This window comes from Naegleria gruberi, assembly GCF_000004985.1.
Source record: "Naegleria gruberi genomic scaffold NAEGRscaffold_11, whole genome shotgun sequence".
Taxonomy (NCBI): Eukaryota; Heterolobosea; class Eutetramitea; order Acrasida; family Naegleriidae; genus Naegleria; species Naegleria gruberi.
Genome location: NW_003163316.1, coordinates 9,663 through 28,751, shown reverse-complemented (window position 1 = coordinate 28,751; position 19,089 = coordinate 9,663). Strand labels below are relative to the sequence as shown.

The 19,089-nt window shown below is 31.4% G+C and overlaps 7 protein-coding genes across 7 annotated transcripts; 3 read left to right on the top strand and 4 right to left on the bottom strand.

Annotated features, from left to right (window-relative positions):
* Positions 1-81: 81 nt before the first annotated feature.
* NAEGRDRAFT_78844 (cdc2-related protein kinase) lies at positions 82-2,176 on the top strand (the record flags this gene model as incomplete). The annotated part of the gene is made up of 3 exons (XM_002679986.1): positions 82-846; positions 887-1,275; positions 1,318-2,176. The coding sequence occupies 3 exons, from the start codon at positions 82-84 to the stop codon at positions 1,922-1,924; spliced, it is 1,761 nt and encodes a 586-aa protein (XP_002680032.1). The 3' UTR covers positions 1,925-2,176.
* A 112-nt stretch (positions 2,177-2,288) lies between these two features.
* NAEGRDRAFT_64617 (uncharacterized protein) lies at positions 2,289-4,067 on the top strand (the record flags this gene model as incomplete). The annotated part of the gene is made up of 1 exon (XM_002679985.1): positions 2,289-4,067. The coding sequence occupies one exon, from the start codon at positions 2,289-2,291 to the stop codon at positions 4,065-4,067; it is 1,779 nt and encodes a 592-aa protein (XP_002680031.1).
* An 830-nt stretch (positions 4,068-4,897) lies between these two features.
* Positions 4,898-5,245, top strand: NAEGRDRAFT_64616 (uncharacterized protein; the record flags this gene model as incomplete). Its single annotated transcript, XM_002679984.1, has 1 exon — positions 4,898-5,245. One exon carries the CDS (start codon positions 4,898-4,900, stop codon positions 5,243-5,245), a length of 348 nt encoding a protein of 115 aa, XP_002680030.1.
* Positions 5,246-5,868: 623 nt separating this feature from the next.
* NAEGRDRAFT_64615 (uncharacterized protein) lies at positions 5,869-6,351 on the bottom strand (the record flags this gene model as incomplete). Its single annotated transcript, XM_002679868.1, has 1 exon — positions 5,869-6,351. The coding sequence occupies one exon, from the start codon at positions 6,349-6,351 to the stop codon at positions 5,869-5,871; it is 483 nt and encodes a 160-aa protein (XP_002679914.1).
* An 81-nt stretch (positions 6,352-6,432) lies between these two features.
* Positions 6,433-9,198, bottom strand: NAEGRDRAFT_64614 (uncharacterized protein; the record flags this gene model as incomplete). Its single annotated transcript, XM_002679867.1, has 1 exon — positions 6,433-9,198. One exon carries the CDS (start codon positions 9,196-9,198, stop codon positions 6,433-6,435), a length of 2,766 nt encoding a protein of 921 aa, XP_002679913.1.
* Positions 9,199-9,499: 301 nt separating this feature from the next.
* Positions 9,500-10,692, bottom strand: NAEGRDRAFT_78842 (uncharacterized protein; the record flags this gene model as incomplete). The annotated part of the gene is made up of 2 exons (XM_002679866.1): positions 9,500-10,178; positions 10,223-10,692. 2 exons carry the CDS (start codon positions 10,690-10,692, stop codon positions 9,512-9,514), a joined length of 1,137 nt encoding a protein of 378 aa, XP_002679912.1. The 3' UTR covers positions 9,500-9,511.
* A 261-nt stretch (positions 10,693-10,953) lies between these two features.
* On the bottom strand, positions 10,954-18,303 carry NAEGRDRAFT_64611 (uncharacterized protein; the record flags this gene model as incomplete). The annotated part of the gene is made up of 1 exon (XM_002679865.1): positions 10,954-18,303. The coding sequence occupies one exon, from the start codon at positions 18,301-18,303 to the stop codon at positions 10,954-10,956; it is 7,350 nt and encodes a 2,449-aa protein (XP_002679911.1).
* Positions 18,304-19,089: the final 786 nt, after the last annotated feature.

The following is a 19,089-nucleotide window of genomic DNA, read 5'->3' as shown; positions in this document are numbered from 1 at the left end:
AAAATCTTCTGCTTCTTTGTAATACAACAAATAGAAATGAAGAATTCTATTTTTATTTTAAAAATTAATAATCAAAAAAAAATGAGTCATCACGATTCGCATCACTCCTCTTCATCGTCTTCTCATCATCACGGTAGTGGTCACCAACAAAATAGAGGGGACAGATCTCCTTCTCATCATGGAGGGGGTAGTGGTAGTGGTGGTCATTCTGATAGAAGATATAATGATAATAACAATCATGATAGAAGGCTTTCATCAAGAGATTATGATAGGAGGAGAGATTCATATGATAATAGTAGGAACAACGAAAGAAGATTAACGGATTCTAGAGGACATGAACAACACTCCAGGAATGATAATAGTAGATATGATAGGAGACTTTCCGATTCTTATAGAGGTAATAATAGAGAGGATGGTGATGATTATCAGGATAATTATAAACGATCTTATAACAATAATAGTAATAATAATAATAATTATCAGAGAAATAATGATAAAAGATATTATCAACGAGACAATAGGGATGGAAGGGATAATAGAGACGGGAGAGATAACAGAGACAATTATAATAGACGTGATAGTGGTGGTAGGGATAATAGAGAAAATAACAATTATCATGGAAAACGAAGTTATAAAGATTATGAGGATTACCACCAATCTGATCGATACAATAATAATAGAGGATCATCAAGAAATTATCCAGAAAAAAGTCCATCCTATCCACAAGTTCCTCCAGAAGATCCAGAACCAAAAATCGGAACACTCTCTGAAGCTTTTACACATTTAACAAAAACTATCAATGATTATACTAATATTAGAAAATTAGGAGAAGGAACATATGGAGAGGTATGTTATTTGGATTGGAATTTATTAACTTTTTTTTAAGGTGTATCAAGCCAGATTGGGAGATAAACCTGGCTTTGTCGCTGCAAAGAAGATGAGGAGTGACTTGAGCAAGGAAAAACAAGCAGGTTTTCCAATAACTACTATTCGAGAAATTAAAATTTTGAGAGAATTGAATCATGAGAATATTGTCAAACTCTTGGATATTTCTTGGGACGACAAGTCATTCTTTATGATTTTTGAGTTTGTTGATCATGATTTGGCTGGATTATCCGAAATGGGAATTAAATTCTCTGAATCTCATTTAAGATTTTTCATGTATCAATTGATTGATGCCTTGTACTATTGCCATTCTAGTAATGTTTATCACAGAGATTTGAAAACATCAAATATTCTAATTAGAAGAGATGGTGTTTTAAAACTTGCAGATTTGTAAGTTACCCCATAGTTTTAATTTTATTAATTTTTCTTTAGTGGACTTTCTCTCTTTAAAAAGAGAACAAATAATAATTACACTAACAAGGTTGTTACAAGATGGTATCGTGCTCCTGATGTACTCATGGGATCAACAAGTTATGGGGCATCTATTGATATGTGGTCTGTTGGATGTATTTTTGGAGAATTATTACTCAGAGAACGAGCATTATTCATGGGAGAAAATGAAACTGATCAATTAGTACAAATATTTAACTGTTGTGGTACACCAGACTTGGAAGATTGGCCAGAAGTTGTGGAATTGGATGCATGGACAACAGTTAAGCCAACAGAACCAATTCCCAATACTTTGAGAAAACGTTTTAAGGATGTTAATTGTTCAGAAAAGGCCTTGGATCTATTGGAACGACTTCTCACCCTCAATCCAAACAAGAGAATAACTGCTAAAGAAGCTCTGAATCATGAATGGTTTTTCGAAGATGGTCATCCACTCAGCCACAATCCAAGATCAATACTACCACGAGAAACAACAAATGAACTTACTGCTAGAAATGCAAGACCAGCAAACTATCAAAGATCATCTGGTGCTGCAGAATCTAGAAGATATGAAAGAAGTGATCAACCACCTCACAAGAAGCAAAGGTAAAATATGATTAAATTTATTCCTACTTGAGAGAAGAATGTTTACTTGAGTATTCTTTGTATTTGGCTAATTGTTCCAACATTTCTTCCAAGAAGCCTTTTTTTGAGTGAGGGAATCTAAAATAACAAGCCTTAGTTGCTTTCGTTTTTTTAAAGAAAAAAACAATAACAAGCAAAAGTAACTTTGTGATTATTATTACCACTCTCTAATAACATAAAGGTGATTACAACTGTTCAATAAGAAATTGAGCCTTATAACCACTGTAGTAGCATTACTCTTTTTGTCATTCATTGTAAAGATCCGATTAATTATAATGATGAATCCGATTCTCATCATCAATTAATATTAAATATTAATCATTAAAAAAATGAAAAAGTTCTCCAGCACAAGCCCGAAAGGCTTTGGCAACAGTGATGAAGGAGGAGAAAATTTCAATGATTTGGATGATTCTAATAAGAATACAACAACAATAATAGCATCAAAAAGTGGAGAAGAAATTGCCATTGATAATGAAAGTATAATTACAGACGATACAAAGAATAGTTATGAGGAAAAAGCCTTTTTGGATCATCATGATGTAGAATTGTCAATATCTCCGAAATCATCATCGATACAAACAGCTACAATAGGAGGATATGCTCTAACAATTTTGGGAACACAAATGTTGAATCATATATTTAATTCGTATTATGTTGAAACATTTCTATTTATTCATAATTTACCGTATAATTACTTTTATATTGGTCAATTCTTATTTGCTATATTTAATGCAGTCAATGATCCATTATTTGGCTATATAAGTGATGAATTGATTAATGATAAAAAGAAGAGATATTCTAGGCAACGATTAATGTTATTTGGAGCTCCTTTTCTTGTCATTTCATTCCTCTTACCTTGGATTCAAATAAGAGGTTTATTTGAAGGAGATCAAAGAACAGGTCTTGGAGATTTCATTGCATTTGTGCAATTTATTTGTGCGCTCTTCTTTTGGGATACATCATTTACTTGGCTAGTATTGAATCATTGTGCATTGTTACCTGAATTGACTGAAAGTGACAAAGAAAAGGGTAAAATAAGCACAGCTGTCAGTACTTGCAGTGTTTTGGGTTCCCTCTTTCTCTTGCCAACATTTATTTTATTTGAAAGACCAAGTCAGGATCAAGGAAATTCAAAGTACACTGGAAACTTGAACTATTTTAGAATTTATTGCACATGCTTGGCTGTTCTATCATTCTGTATCATTTACTTTGGTAATTATTTAATTAATAGAGGGAGAGCCCAGAGTCTTACTAATACTCCAGTTGTTGCAAGTGAAGTAAGCGATGAGGAAGTCCCTGAAGCTCCAGAAACCAGATTTACATTCAGGCATTTGTTGTATATTATCAAAAATTATTTATTGGACTTTTTCTCAATTTTCAAACAATTAATTTCTCTCAAGAATTTTGATTTGTTTGTGGCTGTGAACTTTTTGAATATTTTCTCTGTTGCATTATTTGACTCATTCAAAGTAAGATATATTAGAAATTATGTACAACCATGGATGGAAGATAACTTTTCATTATTTACCAGTGGTAATATGGCCTCTATTTACTTGACTGTTACAACTTTTACAAGTGAATCATGTGCTGTGCTTAATAGTTATCTTAGTATTAGATTCCCTGCTTATTCATTATTAAGAAATACTTTCATATTGAGATGTGTGATTAGTATTATCTGTCTCATTGCTGTTGCCATTACAGTTCAAGAAAGAATTATTGGATCAGCACTTCCAGTACTGTTCCTATTTTGCAACATGATTATTTTAGGAAGTGTTGGTAGATTGTTGGAAATTGCTTTGAGTAATGTTGTGGATGAGGATTATGTCGTTTTCAAACGTAAAGAAAAGAATAGTGGAAACACATTTGGTATTAATGCATTGTTGACTAAACCTGCCTATTCCCTTGCTCCATCAGTTGCTGCTCTCTTTGTGAATCAAGATAAGGTTGAATCAGGAGCATCAACACTCTTCTACTTGTTTGTTGTTGGAAATTTGGTTTGTGCAGCTCTGCAATTGGTATTTTGGAAATTCTACTCCCTCAAAGGTCAACAACAAACAACAAACAATGCAAACTCTAGAGAATCATCAGCAGCTGAGAATTGTCATTAAATACTTTTTGAAATATCTCATCAACACAATAATAATATTGGAAACTTTACAATATTATTACATCATCAATTCTAAATTTAAAAAAATGTCGTTACGTTCCACCATCAAATATTCCATCATTGTTTTGATTGGAATTATGTTTTTATTGCACATATTCGGAGTGAGTGCCATTGAATTATTGGGCCAACAACGAAATCCATGTTATTCAACTAAATGCCCTTCCGATCAAATTGCAACTTTTAATTCAATGACCAAATCGTGTCAATGTATTTCCTCTGCTCCGACATTTAAGGAAAATCTATCATCACCATCATCGATATGGAAAGGAATTAAATCAATTTATAATGTTATTCACTTTGGAAAACAAGAGAAGAAGAAATGTGGACCCGTTTGTAGAAAATACTGTAGATTTGGATTTGCATTGAATGATGAGGGATGTCCAAGTTGTTCATGTAATAGTGGTCCTAGATAATTCCTGACAATTATTATTAATATATATATATTTGAGCGTACAATATTTAATAGTTTATTATTAATTTGTAATTTTAATTATTATTTAAAGTGAAAAATCATTCAAAAAACAAAATGATAAAATTTATTCTGGTGATTCTATGAAATTGTAAAAGACATTAATAAACTTACAATTTTCAATATTTTGTAATTTAATTTTAGTTTAAATAATATTTACAAAAAAAATGAAAGAAAAAGAACATTCATCAGCGGAATTGAATAATGATCCTAGTAACAACAATAATACATTTATTAAAATATTAAAATATATTTGGAATATTCTTCAAAGCATTGTTCCCAAATTGTTAACAATAACCATGATGAGTGTTTTTGTAAAATTTTTTTTTGAAAAAGTAATTTATTCGGATGGAAGTGATAAATCATTTAAAAAACAAAATGATAAAGTCTATTCTCCAGTTTTTGGTGAATTCATGAAAGAGAATCATCACGGAATGATAACTCATAAAACACCAAATCGTCCTTATTCATTTGCTTTATCTGAGAATGAAAATAGGACAATTGCTCAACAACAACAAATGGAATATTATGGACATTATGTTAATCCAATTACAGGTTTACCAAGTTTTCCTGATTATATTACACAAGAGGATAGACAATTGGAAGAATTGAGAAGAATGGATGGAACTAATAGATGGATGAATCAATAATTATTTATTATAATTTGGATAATCTTTCTAAAAGTAATGATTTTGGATGTGGTGAATTAATCCTCTTTTCAATGGGTAATTCAGAGTTTTCCATTTCATTGAATTCTTTGTAAAATTTCCTCAAATAGGAAAGATCAAGTTCATTATATTTTCTTCTGAACCATTCCAATAATTGCATCTCGAATTCGTAATCATAATCCATGAGTGGAAGAGTATGATCAATAATCCTCAAGAAGGTAGATAATATTCTCAATGTTAAGCCCCAAAGAATAAATTCCAATTCTGGTCTTTCCAATGATTGATCATGAATTGAGCTTGAACTTATCTTTACACAAGGGAAATATGTTTTAACATCCCTAATTGATATCATTTCCAAGTATTGTTTCAATCTAGGATAAACTATTCCAATACTAAAGGTCAACACACTTGTATTCGATTCATTTCCAAATCTATCTCTTTGTTTAGTTCTAATTCTTTGTTCCCTCGACTTGGTAGCCAGAAAATTCTCTAGTGGAAACCAACGCATTCCTTCCACTTCAGAAGCATTCAAATTATATTTTACACTTTTCAAATCTTTCCAAAAATATACAAAACAGCTCACTTGACAATATTTTAAATCATATTTAAATTCCTAATTTGCTGCACCTACCTGGCATATTTCCCTGAGCCAAATGATCATCCACTCTTCCAACAAGTAAAAAATTATTCCCATCCCTCAAATCAACTCCAATCTCCTCAAATGTTTCTCTAATTGCCGTATCCAAAAGTGTTTTATCTTCATTCTTTTCAAATTTACCTCCTGGAAAGCATACTTGACCAGACCATTTATCACCCTCTCTAATTGGTCTTTTAGTAAATAGAATATGTAATTTTCCATGAATAATTGTTAAATTTAAAGTAACGGCCGATCTTTTCAATGACAAATTCCGAAAATATAAATGTTCAATAACTTGAGCTTTATAATTTGAAAAAGTATTTAATATACAATCTAATAAATTATTGTTTAATAATTCACAATCTGTTAAATTTTCATCATGATTTTTATTGAATTCACAATTTTCCTCCTGTGAGTGATGATTTACAGGCGAACTTTGAATTGTTTGCATTTTTTTTTAAATTTTTCAAATGTTTTACAATAATCAAAAGTTTACAATTATAATTTTATTTTCAAAATTAAGGAAATCTGATTAATATTGAATAAGGAACAATAATAACATGGATAGAATAAACTTGATCACTGAAAAGGAATTTCCATTTGCTGAATTATTTCTCTTATTAGAAGTGTATGGTTTTGGTGGCACTGGTGGATTTGTGGAAATAATTGGTGTCGGAGGATTAATTATCGATGATTGTGGATTTGGTTTGTAACAAGTATTGTAAATTCTTGAATAGGAATCAAATGTACTAAGGAAATTATATTGTTCCTGAGTTAGGGAATTAAATTGTTGGCAAGTCATTAACTTATCTAGTCCATTGGCAGTATTGGCTACTAATTTGGTAAATTGAGGTTTTGTAACTCCCTTAATAGCATTATTATTAATATATTTAAAAAATCTGAAGAATGAGTGAGGAGATTCAAATACTACATCAGGAATAATTTCAATTTGTTCTAATGTAATACTTGAAATTGTATCATAAAGTAAATAATCTAATTGAGAAACAGTTAGTTTCGTATAAAAATCATTTTCGAATATTTGAGAATAGTTCAATAAACCACTGAAGGTTTTTGGCAGTACAGTTGAAAGTGATGTTGATAATGCCTTTCTAACAGATTCATCACTTGAAACACTCAATTGCAACCAAGTTAAAGTATCCAATTCATCACTTCTTGCCTCTCTATTCCTAAAAAGTAAGTTTCTTTCCAATTCATCCTTAAATGACCAGATAGTAGAAGATGAAACTTGTGCAACTTGTTTTTGAGAGAGAACATTAACAAATTGATTCAAACCAAAGAACTTGTAAAATTCTCTCAATTGATCAGTTGTTAAACCACTCAATGATTCTGGTGAGAAAATTGGAATTGCATTTGGTGAAAATCCTTGAACTGAATTGGCTGGAATTTGAGCGAAACAAGTTGAAGTGAAACTTGGAATTGCATTCAATTTCAAACCATTGAGACATTTGAATGTGAATCCTCTGCATGTATATTGAGGATAACTAGTTGATAATCTGGAAATTTGTTGACTGGAAAATCCAGAACAAGTGTCAGATAAAAATGTTTCTAATTGATCTGATGTTAATCCAGCAATTCCATTTTGGGATATTTGTGAGAGTTGATCTTTTGTAATAACTGAAATGGCATTTGCACTAATTTGTGAAATACATGCTCCCAAAAATCCAGAATAAGAATTTGATGGAATTGCAGATACACATTGTGAATTAATTCCCTTACAAGCATATTTTGGATAGGTAGTATCTAAATTTGGTAATTGAGTTGCTGAAAAACCAGCACATGAATCTGTTAATCCATTCATATTATCACTTGTGAATCCAGAAATTGATTTTGGATCAATGTTACTCAATTGATCTGCTGAAATTTTTTGAGTGGTTTTGAAAAGCAACTTTGCAATACATGAAGCAGTAATTGACTTGAATGTATCTTTTGGAATATTTGAAATGCAGGATGGAGTAATACCTTGACAAGCATAATTTGGATAATCATTGACAAGTTTTGAAATTTGTGATCCTCTAATTCCCTTACATGATGAATCTGATAATCCAGCAATATTAGATGAAGTGAAACCTGAAAATGAATTTGGATCGAATTGATACATTTGATCTTGAGTTAAACTACTGAAAGAAGTATCACTCAATTTAGAAACACATGCTGATGGAATTTGTGTAAAGGCATTGGCAGGAATTGCACCCAAACAATCTGATGAAAATCCACTACAAGCATAGGAAGGATATGAATTATCTAAATTAAACATTTGATTTGCAGTAATTCCAGCACATCCACTTGTTGATAGATATTGTAAATTATCTGATGAAAATCCTGAAAATGATGTTGGTGGAATTTGAGCTACTTGATCACTTGAAAAGGATTTCATAGCAGATTTTACAAGTCTTTTAACACATTCAGGTTTCATACCAGTAAATGCAGAAAATGGAATATTTGAAATACAATCACCCACAAATCCAGAACAAGCATAACTAGGATATGAGTTAACAAGATTTGACATTTGAAGGGATGTAAAACCAGCACAAGCAGCAGGTGATACTTTTTGAAGATTATCTTGAGAGAAACCTCCAAATGATGAAGATGGAATTTGAGAGAATTGATCAGCTGAAAGTGAATTCAATGCAGAATCAGATAATTTCTTTAAACAATCCAAACCAATTCCACTAAATGCAGTTGAATTCATGTAAGAAATACAGGAACCAACAAAACCACTACATGAATTCATTGGATAACTACTATCCAAGTTGGATAATTGATTGGCTGTCAATGCAGAACAAACTGGTTGAGAATTAAGTGCTTGTAACAATGATGAAGTAATTTTTGCAAAGGATTTTCCAGGTAATGCTTGAACTTGATCAAAAGTCATTGAATTGAATACTAATCCATTAATATTTGCTACGAAATCACTTGAAACAGAACTTAAACTTTGTGGTAAAATGTTAACAAAACAATTGGCAGTAAATGCACTTGAAATTCTTGTAGGATAATTAACTAGCAATGAATTCAATTGATTTGACTTGAATCCTGAACAAGCAGTTGGGTTTAAATTCGCAATTTGATCTGCTTTGAATCCAGAGCATGCATTGCTGGGAATTTGAGAAAGTTGTTCTGCAGTAATGGTTTTAAATACTTGAGAATCCAATCGATAGAGTTGATCGGATGTTAGAGTTGACCAATTAATATCATCTCCTTTAACAAGAGATGCAGTTGTTAAGCACAATATTGTGAGTATTAGTGCGAAACAATTGGTTGTGAAAACTTGTTTCTTCATTTTTTTCTTGATTTTCGTCTGTTCAACATTGCGTTTCGCTCCCAGATAATAGACGAAAGAGTGTTACCGTTTTGTACATGAGATTGGAATTGATTTTTAGAAGGTTTCCACAACAAATTCCTTTTATTTTTTTTGAGCTCCATTGGATGTCCTCAAACTCCGTAATTATAGGCGCAGTCACCCCTTAGCTCAATGGAAACAACAACTTTATCAGTCACTCTGGTAGGTACTAATTTTTTGTCTTGGAAGGTGAAGGAATTAATTGTTGATCCTGTAACACTTGGCAAGATACTTTGATTTTAAAGAATCTAATTTACTTTTTAATAACAGGGAAACCATCAATGGATGTAACGTTAGGCAGTATGAGAATAATCTTACGTTTGTACTGTGGATCATTGAAAAATAAATTACTTCTGAAATAGACACTTGTTAATTGTGGTAAATTAACAAGCTTTTCAACTTCCTTGAATGTTTCAAGTTGATTGTCATTGATCCAGAGCTCTTCCAATTGAATCAAATTGTCAAGACCACTTATTTGTTTGATGAAATTTTGAGCCAAATCCAACAATACTAACTCAGTTAATGTGTCTAGTCCTTCTATTGTTTCAATACCATTTTCACTGATATAGAGTTCAGTTAATTGTGTTAAATGATTGATATTTTCAAGTTTTTTGATTCTATTGCTTTGAAGACTTAATCTAATCAATTGTTTGAGTGTATTCAATCCCTTAATTTCAGTAATCTTATTCTTTCCCAACCATAATTGTTTGAGAGTTGTTAAATTTTCTAAATTTTTAATTTCTCTCAATCTATTTGCACCAAGTTCCAATAATTCCAATGCAGGTAAATCAGTTTCTCCCTTTGTAGCTTCTTCTTCAATTTCTTTAATCTTATTATTTACATAGTAGAGTTCTCGGAGGTGTGGCATTTTCAAACCTTTAACCATGTGACGTAACTTGTTAAAAGACAAATCCAAAATTCTTTAAATACTTTAAATAGGTTGCATTCATTTGAAACAACTTACTCTAAATTTTGTAAATGATTCAATTCATTAACATCAACTCTCTTAATTTGATTACCATACAAATCGAGATGAACAAGAGATTTTAATCCTTTCAATCCTTCAACTTTTTCAATCAAATTTTGTCTCAACAAGAGAGATTGCAAATTAACTAAATGATCCAAATTTTCAATCTTTTTCAATCTACAATTTGTCAAATCTAAAAATTGTAAATTTATACTTAATGGATAACCAGCTCCGATGGATTCATGAGGATGATGAGCTAAATCCAGGTGAGGACTCTCCAAATCAATTTCTAATTTTTCTCTTGGAATTGGATCGAATTTTTGTACTTCAGTTGATGATGTTTGTTCTTCTCCATCAGAATCGGAATCCATAACATGATCATTCATTTGTTGTTCACTGGTGGTGGTAGTAGAAGTGATAGGTTGAGTGTTGGTGATGGCTTGTTTGTTTTCTTGTTCGGTCGACATTTTTTTTTAAAGAATTTTTACCAAATTTCTTCATCTAAATTTAGAATTTAGATTTTAGTAAAATTGTTTTTTAAATAATTTTTTTATAAAGAATTTGTTTGTTGATTTTCCTTTGACCAAGCTAAGATTTAAAATATCATAGTATTTACTCATGAATTGTCCATTTGTAATTGGAAACTAATCTTTGAAAATTATAGGTCCGAATTCAATGATGTTAACTAACCTGTAATATTCCCATCTATTGGATTTTCTTTAAACAAATTAAACTGTTATCAATTCAATTTGTTTCTCTGATGCTGAACAACTATCATTCTTTTTAGTTTTCTTTTTCCTTAATTTGCAAACAATTATAATAAGACATATACTCAAACAGCTCAATAATATTACAACCAATAGTCCGAATAGTCCAAATAGGCCATATAAATGATATTGGTTTGAAATTGGCAGTATTGGATTCATAATATCTTCGCTATTTAGAATCAAGGTGTTTGTGAGTATCTTTTCAAGAATAACAATTGAGGAAACTGAGTTGGGACAAACACAAATGACATTTGGATATGAGATTCTGGTTGAGCAGTTGGAAACTGACATGTCAAATAGGCTCTCAAGAGGTGTACATTCTAAAGTGGTATTCACAGTGTTCCTTGTTTGAATTTCCCTATTTTCAAACGATTCTACTTGATGAGAGACTTTTTCCAAATTTAAATTTGTAAAATTGTAATTCTGCATATTGAAAATGAATTGATGATTGGATTCATACTTCTTATCCATTACAATCACATTGGTCATTAAATTGAGCTGTTTAGAAAACGATTCTTCTCTATTTTTCAATGAATAAATTACTTGTTTGATAAATTGTTTAGAAAGTAAACTTGAAATTCCAAAACAATCACTAATAGAAAACATTGATGTAGATAAAACTATTCTATTAGAAACATCACCCATTATTTCATCAAATCGAATAGAATACGTGTTATTTCTCAGAGATATAATCTTGTTTGAATGTTGATTTCTGTAATTCAGAGATGCAACACTCGAGAATTCTGATAAATTAACTGAATAATCAACTTGTCCAACAAAATAATTTCTCATAAAAATCTTATTTGTCATTTTTAACAAATTAATCAATCTGGTTCTGTAACTATTTTCTATTCTTCTTAATAATCTCATAAAATGATTCAAAAGACTATTAATTAAATAATCCACTCCATAAGAAGTTCTTAATTTTGTGTTTTGATTTGCCATGAAAATTAACTTTTCTGTCAAATTAAACATTTTCTCAAATGGTAATGAAGAAATACTTTCTGAACTTGCAGCAATTGATTCCAATCCAAAGATGAAAATCTTTAAATGTACATCCCACAATAGCTCGAGAGGATTTCTTTCATTAATACCAACAATCATTCTGTCAATCATTTCTTCTCTCAATGAATATATAGCATTGTAATCTTCAACTGTAAGCAAGCAATTCAAAGAAGTATACCCTTCATCACATTCACATTTTCCACTTTCTGAATTGTATTCTCCATGATTAGAACATGGTGCAGATCGTTTCGAATTTAATTTTGCTAACATCAACTCTGCAGTTCTGGAGATTGTTGCAGAATTGAACACCAATTTGGCACTGTCACTTGCAGATGAGGCATATTTCTGCCATAATGTCACTTTCTTTTTTGTTTCTGTGACACTCTTTGCTACAGGTGTTAAAATTAAAACTTCCTTTTTAATTTCAACAGATGCACCAGTGTCAGTGTCAACAATTGAAACAAATGTTGATAAAGTTTCACCTGTATATGGAGATGGGAAATAAGTTGCAAATTTCTCTCCCAAGTTGTAAAGTGGAATCTTGACACCTGACTTGTCGTCAATAAATCCAAAGACAAAATCAATTGTGCCTTCTGCATTCTGACAATTAGGACATGAAAATGAGAAGGAAGTTTCCAAAGCGTAACCTGATGATGGACTTATTGAACATTTGCAAGATTTTGGAGATTTTACAACTTTGAAAGAATAGGAATATAAAGAAGCTAGTCCATTGATAATATCCGTTGCTTTGAGTGTGAGTGTATACTCAGTATCCTCAAGCAGTTCAGAAAGTGATAAAATTAGAGAAGAAGTTTTTGAAATGTCAGATTTCATCAAGGTTGTCATGGATGCATCAATGGATTTATCGTTCATTGTCCATTCTCTTGATATATTTTCTTCGAGAGTTATCTTTTCATCACCATTTAAAATTACAGAAAGTTGTAAACTCAAAATTTCATCTTTAGTAACCTTAAACCTCTTTGGATAAACTGATACTAAACTAATCGCTGGAGGAATATTTGACACACTAGATGGGAAAGTTACCTCAATACTTTTTTCAATAAATCTTGATCCTTTTTGAATCAATAAGGAAATATCGAATTTTGAAAGTGTTGACTTTTGAATGGTACAAGTTTCAGATTTTTTCTTGGAACATAAAGCCAAAGAGGAAGTAATTGAAGCATCTTGACAAGCCTGCTTTGAATCAAGGCATTTCCATGTCCATTCTTCTGTTGATTGTAAGTTATCTGGATCTGAATATTCAACTTGTAACGTTGCCTCTGAAGTTGACAAGCTTGATGTGAAAATATTCAACTCAAGCTCTTTGGATTTTGTTGATATTGTGACACTTGAAGTTGAGCTATTTGAATGAGAGTCGAATTGAGCTTGAAGTTGGAATGAATAAATCTGATCCGCACCATCTTGGAATTCTTTAATTACAAGATCATTATTAGAGTCAATTTCATAATTCAATGAAGATCCACTGATTTTGGTCCAAACATAGGTGAATTCCTTATTACCAAAATAGCAAGATGGAAATTCAATGGTCTTTTTGATAATAATTGGTACACTATTCAATTCTACATTCGATAATTTGCTGTTAATTATTGAAATTGTTGGACTTGGAACAGTTGACTTGGTGATAGTGATAAATTCCTTTTCACTTGATACACCACTCAATGAACTTTGAATAATCAATCCAAAGATATAAACACCAGATGATCCATTATCTACACGAATGGAAGAATTGAACTCATTAGTGTAAATTATATTTTGAAAGCTCAATTTAGGATCATCAGATGATTCAATTGACCAAATATATTTTAATGGTTTCAAATCACCACAATAGGATTGAGAAGCATCAATTTCAATCATCTCACAACTACTAATCAATTTCTTGTATGACAATACAGCAACAGGTTTCACAGGATTGAGAGATGGAATCACAGTCAATGATAAATAAAGAGTTCTACTTTCAGAATCATCCAAACCATTCACATTAATTGTAATATTTTGTCTAATGGAGTGTTGACCTCCGAGTTCAATAAAGAAATTTGAGTTCTTCCAATAACATGTTGGATTCTCTCCAAAAATGGTATTATCAACTGTAACTATGATTTTCTTACAATCCACAACATGATCACTCATAGTAATTGAAGTTTTGAAATGAAATTCAAGAGTATTACCATAATTATTAAAATTAGGTTGTGCTAAAAGAAATACAGAACATTTCGTACCATAATAACCAGTCTTGCATTGACAAGTGTCATTCGATATACAAACGCCACCATTATTGCACACACTGTCATTGGACTGGTTAATTCCATAACAGGTAATTGGATCAATAGACTTATTTTGACACTCCACACCAAAATATAAATCATGACATTTGCATAAATTCTGTGAAATGCAAGAACCATGCCCATTACACACCAAAGAATTATTGAACATTTTACCAAAACATTCGAACATCGATGTGTTATTAGAAACTGTTGAATCATTCAATATTTGAGAGTTATTAGAATTCAATGTGCTGTTCACTATAGAATTATTCACCATATTGTCGAATCTTGTTTCATTTAGTGTCTCTTTAGTAGTTATATTTGAAGAGATGGTTTCATTTCTCATTGTATCATTAAATTGAGTATAGTTTCGTCCTTCAGTAGTATTGGAATTAGAAACTGTATTATTTGAAATACTTGAGTTATTTGTGCTATTTGAATGAAGGTTGATATTTGTGTCATTTCTCACAGTCGAATCATTATTCATTTGTGTAAAGTTAGTTCCATGGTATGTACTATTAGAAACTAGAGTATCATTGACCATTGAATGATTGCTTATATCTGTGCTATTATTAAGAGTTTCATTCGAAATTAAACTATTGTTTGTACCTTGTTCAGTTGTATTATTAATAACAGAAACGTTATTTGAATTTGAATTATTTGATTGTAACGTTGAGTTTTCAATTTGTGAGCTATTGGTTATTTCAAAAGTTGAATTTGAAATGGTAGAGTTGAGTGTACTATTTGAGGATATCGTAGTATTCTCAATATGGGTTTCGTTTGATTGAAAAGTGTTATTAGAAATGGTATTATTTTCATTACCGAAACTCTTGCTTTCATTACAATAAATTCCATAATAGCCTTCTAAACAGGAACAATTATTCCAAGACGAACAATTTCCATGTGATGAGCAAACACTTGTATCATTTGATAGTATTCCAAAACAAGTAGTAATTTCACATTGAGTAGAGAAATAGCCATCATTGCATTGACATGTGTCAGTATCATTACATTTACCATTTCCACTACAAACCAATTCTGATTCATTACTCAGTGTTCCAAAACATAATCTGAGTGAACAATCTTGTCCAAAATATCCCTCTTCACATTCACATGAATTGTAATCGAAACAAACTCCTTGACCACCACAAGCTGAAACGTTATTGTAATGAATTCCAAAACAAAATGGATCTTCTTGGTAGCAAAATCCATATCTATCTCTCACACAATCTACAGATAATCTTTCAATTCCATATGATGTGGTTAAATATAGATAATCTCCATCTCTTGTTTTGGTTGTCTGGCCAAATTTATAGTCAAAATCAGAATAGAAATATAGACCTGTAAATGGAGAATAGGTTAATGTTTTTCCATCAGGTATTTTTTCACCATTAAACATGGACATGATGAAAAGATATCCATCTTTGGTAAATTCTTCTCCAAAAACATTGTTATAACCATTCAAAGTTGTTGGATTGTAAAGCGTTCCATTTCCTGGAATGATTGTAGCAATATTTGCACTTGGAGAAGCTATTCTCAAAGGATTATCATCTTCATATTCTCTGAAATAGACATCTCCATTTGGAGCAATCGACCATAAAGCATATCTACTCATTGGTTGAAGCGAGTAAGTTGTGTTAATCTTTAAACCACCAATGGGTTCCAATGTTGTATTGGAATCTAATTGATAAAGAACTGCATTGGTAGCAAGCAGATACAGCTCTCCACTTGGACTTGATGCTACCGAATCAATATCATACGGAAGATATGGTGATTTAATCACTGAAACCACTGAGGTGTATGAATTTGTAATTTTTGTAATGGAATAAGTGACTGGATTGGTCACTGGGAAATCACTCACATAAACATCAGAACTATTCATAGAACAATGAATTGTTCTGATATATTTCCAAGTGTACAGTGAAAGTGATGTTTGTACACGAGTATTGATATTATACTTGTATATAAGAGAATTGACTGTACTTAAAATTAATGTATCATTACCAGAAAGACATATTCTATTATAGGTACCCAAACTAATTAATACTTCTGAGGTTCCTGCTCCCTTGTGTCTTACTTTGAGACCATCATGTAAGTAGTAAATACTTCCATTCGATGTGAGTGCAAAATCAACAGAAGTTGAGACAGGTACTCTAATTTCTTCAGTTAGCATTCCGTTTGAAACTTGGTATATGCTGGAAAAAGTGCTGTTGTAAATATTAAGGTAGCAATTTCCACTAGTTGGATGAAACCTTATGGTTGATGATCCACCTATCAAAACATCTTCAATTGGAACAGGGTAATAAAGGTTTAGTCCACTCACTCCATTCTTTCCTATAAATCTTCTTAATTTTTTATCCTTATCAATATAGACCACAATATTGGTATTTCTGATATATAGAACACCATTCAAATCAAAAGTCATTATTCCAGGACTTGCACTCTCTCTAATAAATTCAGAACCAAGTAAATGTCCATTAATACCACCGACAGCTTTTCCTTGAGCTTCACCATTACCAAAATAACTTCTCAATTCACCAGTATTTGGATTCAATTCCATAATTCTATTCAAACTCATATCTCTGTAATAAAGTAAATGATTATGAATTTTAATGTCATCAATGCCATATATTCTGGTTTCAAGAGCTTTTTGACCATCAAATTTATAAAATATTCCAGTGTCATTTCCTGCAATAAGTTCTAAACTTTTTGTTTTGAGGTAAAACTTGTAAATTTTCCAACTTGTAATAGTGCTGGCCATGTAAAGGAATGAATAGTTGAGATCTTCCACAAATAACATAGTCACTGTAATGTCCAGTTTTGTGAAAAGGGATAATATACCTGTCTGTCTGGAAAATCTGTAAAGAGTTTGATTATCAGGATCAATAATCAAAATATCACCATTTCTAAATACTTGTGCAATCTTTTTGGCTGATTTAAACTGTAATCCATAATCATAAGAAGAGTATGATAAATTGAGACTCTTTTTAACAATGGCAGAAATGGTTGACTTTTCAAATGCTTTAAAGATGGCACCTCCAATTGAGAGATAATATTCAAGTTCATTATTTTTCTTTTCGACTGAAATTCCCGCCAATAAAAACGTCACATTTTGAAACATTTGATCTTGTCTAGAAATGTCAATTATATCACTTCCTGTTCCAGCAACTATTTTAATAACTCCATTCCTGTCAATCTTCCTAATGGTAAGAGAGTTATCAGTGAGGAGAATTTCACCATCTGAAATTGTTACTAGTTTTGGCTGGTCAAAACAAGCAGATTTAGCATCGCCCTCAAATGTAGCATTAGGTGTACATGCTATCCAACTTCCAGCAACTGTATAATAGGCACCATTAACAACTTTAAGAATGGCATTACTCACAGTAAAGTAAACAATATCATTTTTTGCAAGTAGGCTGCTAATGCTTCCTAGATTAGTATTTGCAGGTGAGCCATCTATTGGGAGTGTTGAAGCACTTGTTCCAGTGGCTCCAGAAAAAGCTGAAACCATTTTGGTAGTGTTAGAAACTTTCCTAATTCTAACATTAAAATCTACCACATACAAATTTCCATACTCATCAATAGTAAAGGCTTTGGGAAAGAATTTAGCACTAGTGGCAAACTGACCGTCTGACGTATTGGTGCTTGTGAGTGAACCAGCAATTGTAGTTACCAAATTTGTGGTTTTTGATATCATCCTCACACGTTTTTGATCCATGTAGACACAATCACCAGTTGCAGGTGATTTAAAAACACTCACAACATTATTCATTGAAGCACTCGTTGAATCAACACTTTTAGAATCAACACCATCATCAGTTCTACTTCCCTTACCGAGAAACAATTCCACAGTTTTGCTGCTGGATTTGAACCTTTTTAATATTGTCTTTTCAACAAATATAATATCACCATTGTCCATCACACACAAACTAGAGGGTTCAATTTTAGCAATATCAGCAGGTACCTCAAGAGTAGTGTCAGTATTCTTCACAAGGGTTTCCTTTTGATAGGAGTTGAAACTCATTACATACTCAACACTGATGAATAGTAGTGAAAGAAAAATTAAATATTTTACCATGTGCTGAAGCATATTGTCACAGAGAAGCTTTTTTTTTCAACAAGTCCCTTTGTGATTACGTGCAAATTAAGGCTCTTTCCTTAATGAACTTCAAGGTATATGTATAGGACGTAGATTCAATAGCATTACTAAATTTCATCGTGAAAAATCTCGTGTGGGAGATTTAAAATACAGTAAATACAGTATCCAAAAAAAATTGCCTGCAATAACACATTTATTACATATTATTGGCTTTGGAATTATTTTTGATTAAATATTAATTTCTTCCAAATTTTGAATTCATAATAATAACTAATTTATTTTTTTAATTGAATTACGTGTTTTATTCTAGAGAGTTTTTATTTCTTTTCATAATTGTTGATGTTAGGAGATGCAGTGTAAGTTATTGTATTAATATTGAACAAATAGTTTCATCAATACGCACCCGAAAGAACCCAAGTTGTATGAGTAAGATTTCACTCTGCCTAAAGTAGCACTCTAACAACCAATAAGCCAAAAATCTAAGAGGTTAAAAACAAAATAAAACCATAATTTTTGTTGTAGTGCCAACTTATTCTTCAGATATTATTCACCCTCATGATGATAATTTCCCTCCATCATCACATTGCCATTTAATTAATGCGCTCTCCATCAATATTTTTAGCTTGATGATGTGTGCAGCAAGATGTTTTGCAAGCACAAACCTTGTTGGTATCCTCTATCAAAAAAAAATTTGTGGTTCATTGTTCAACC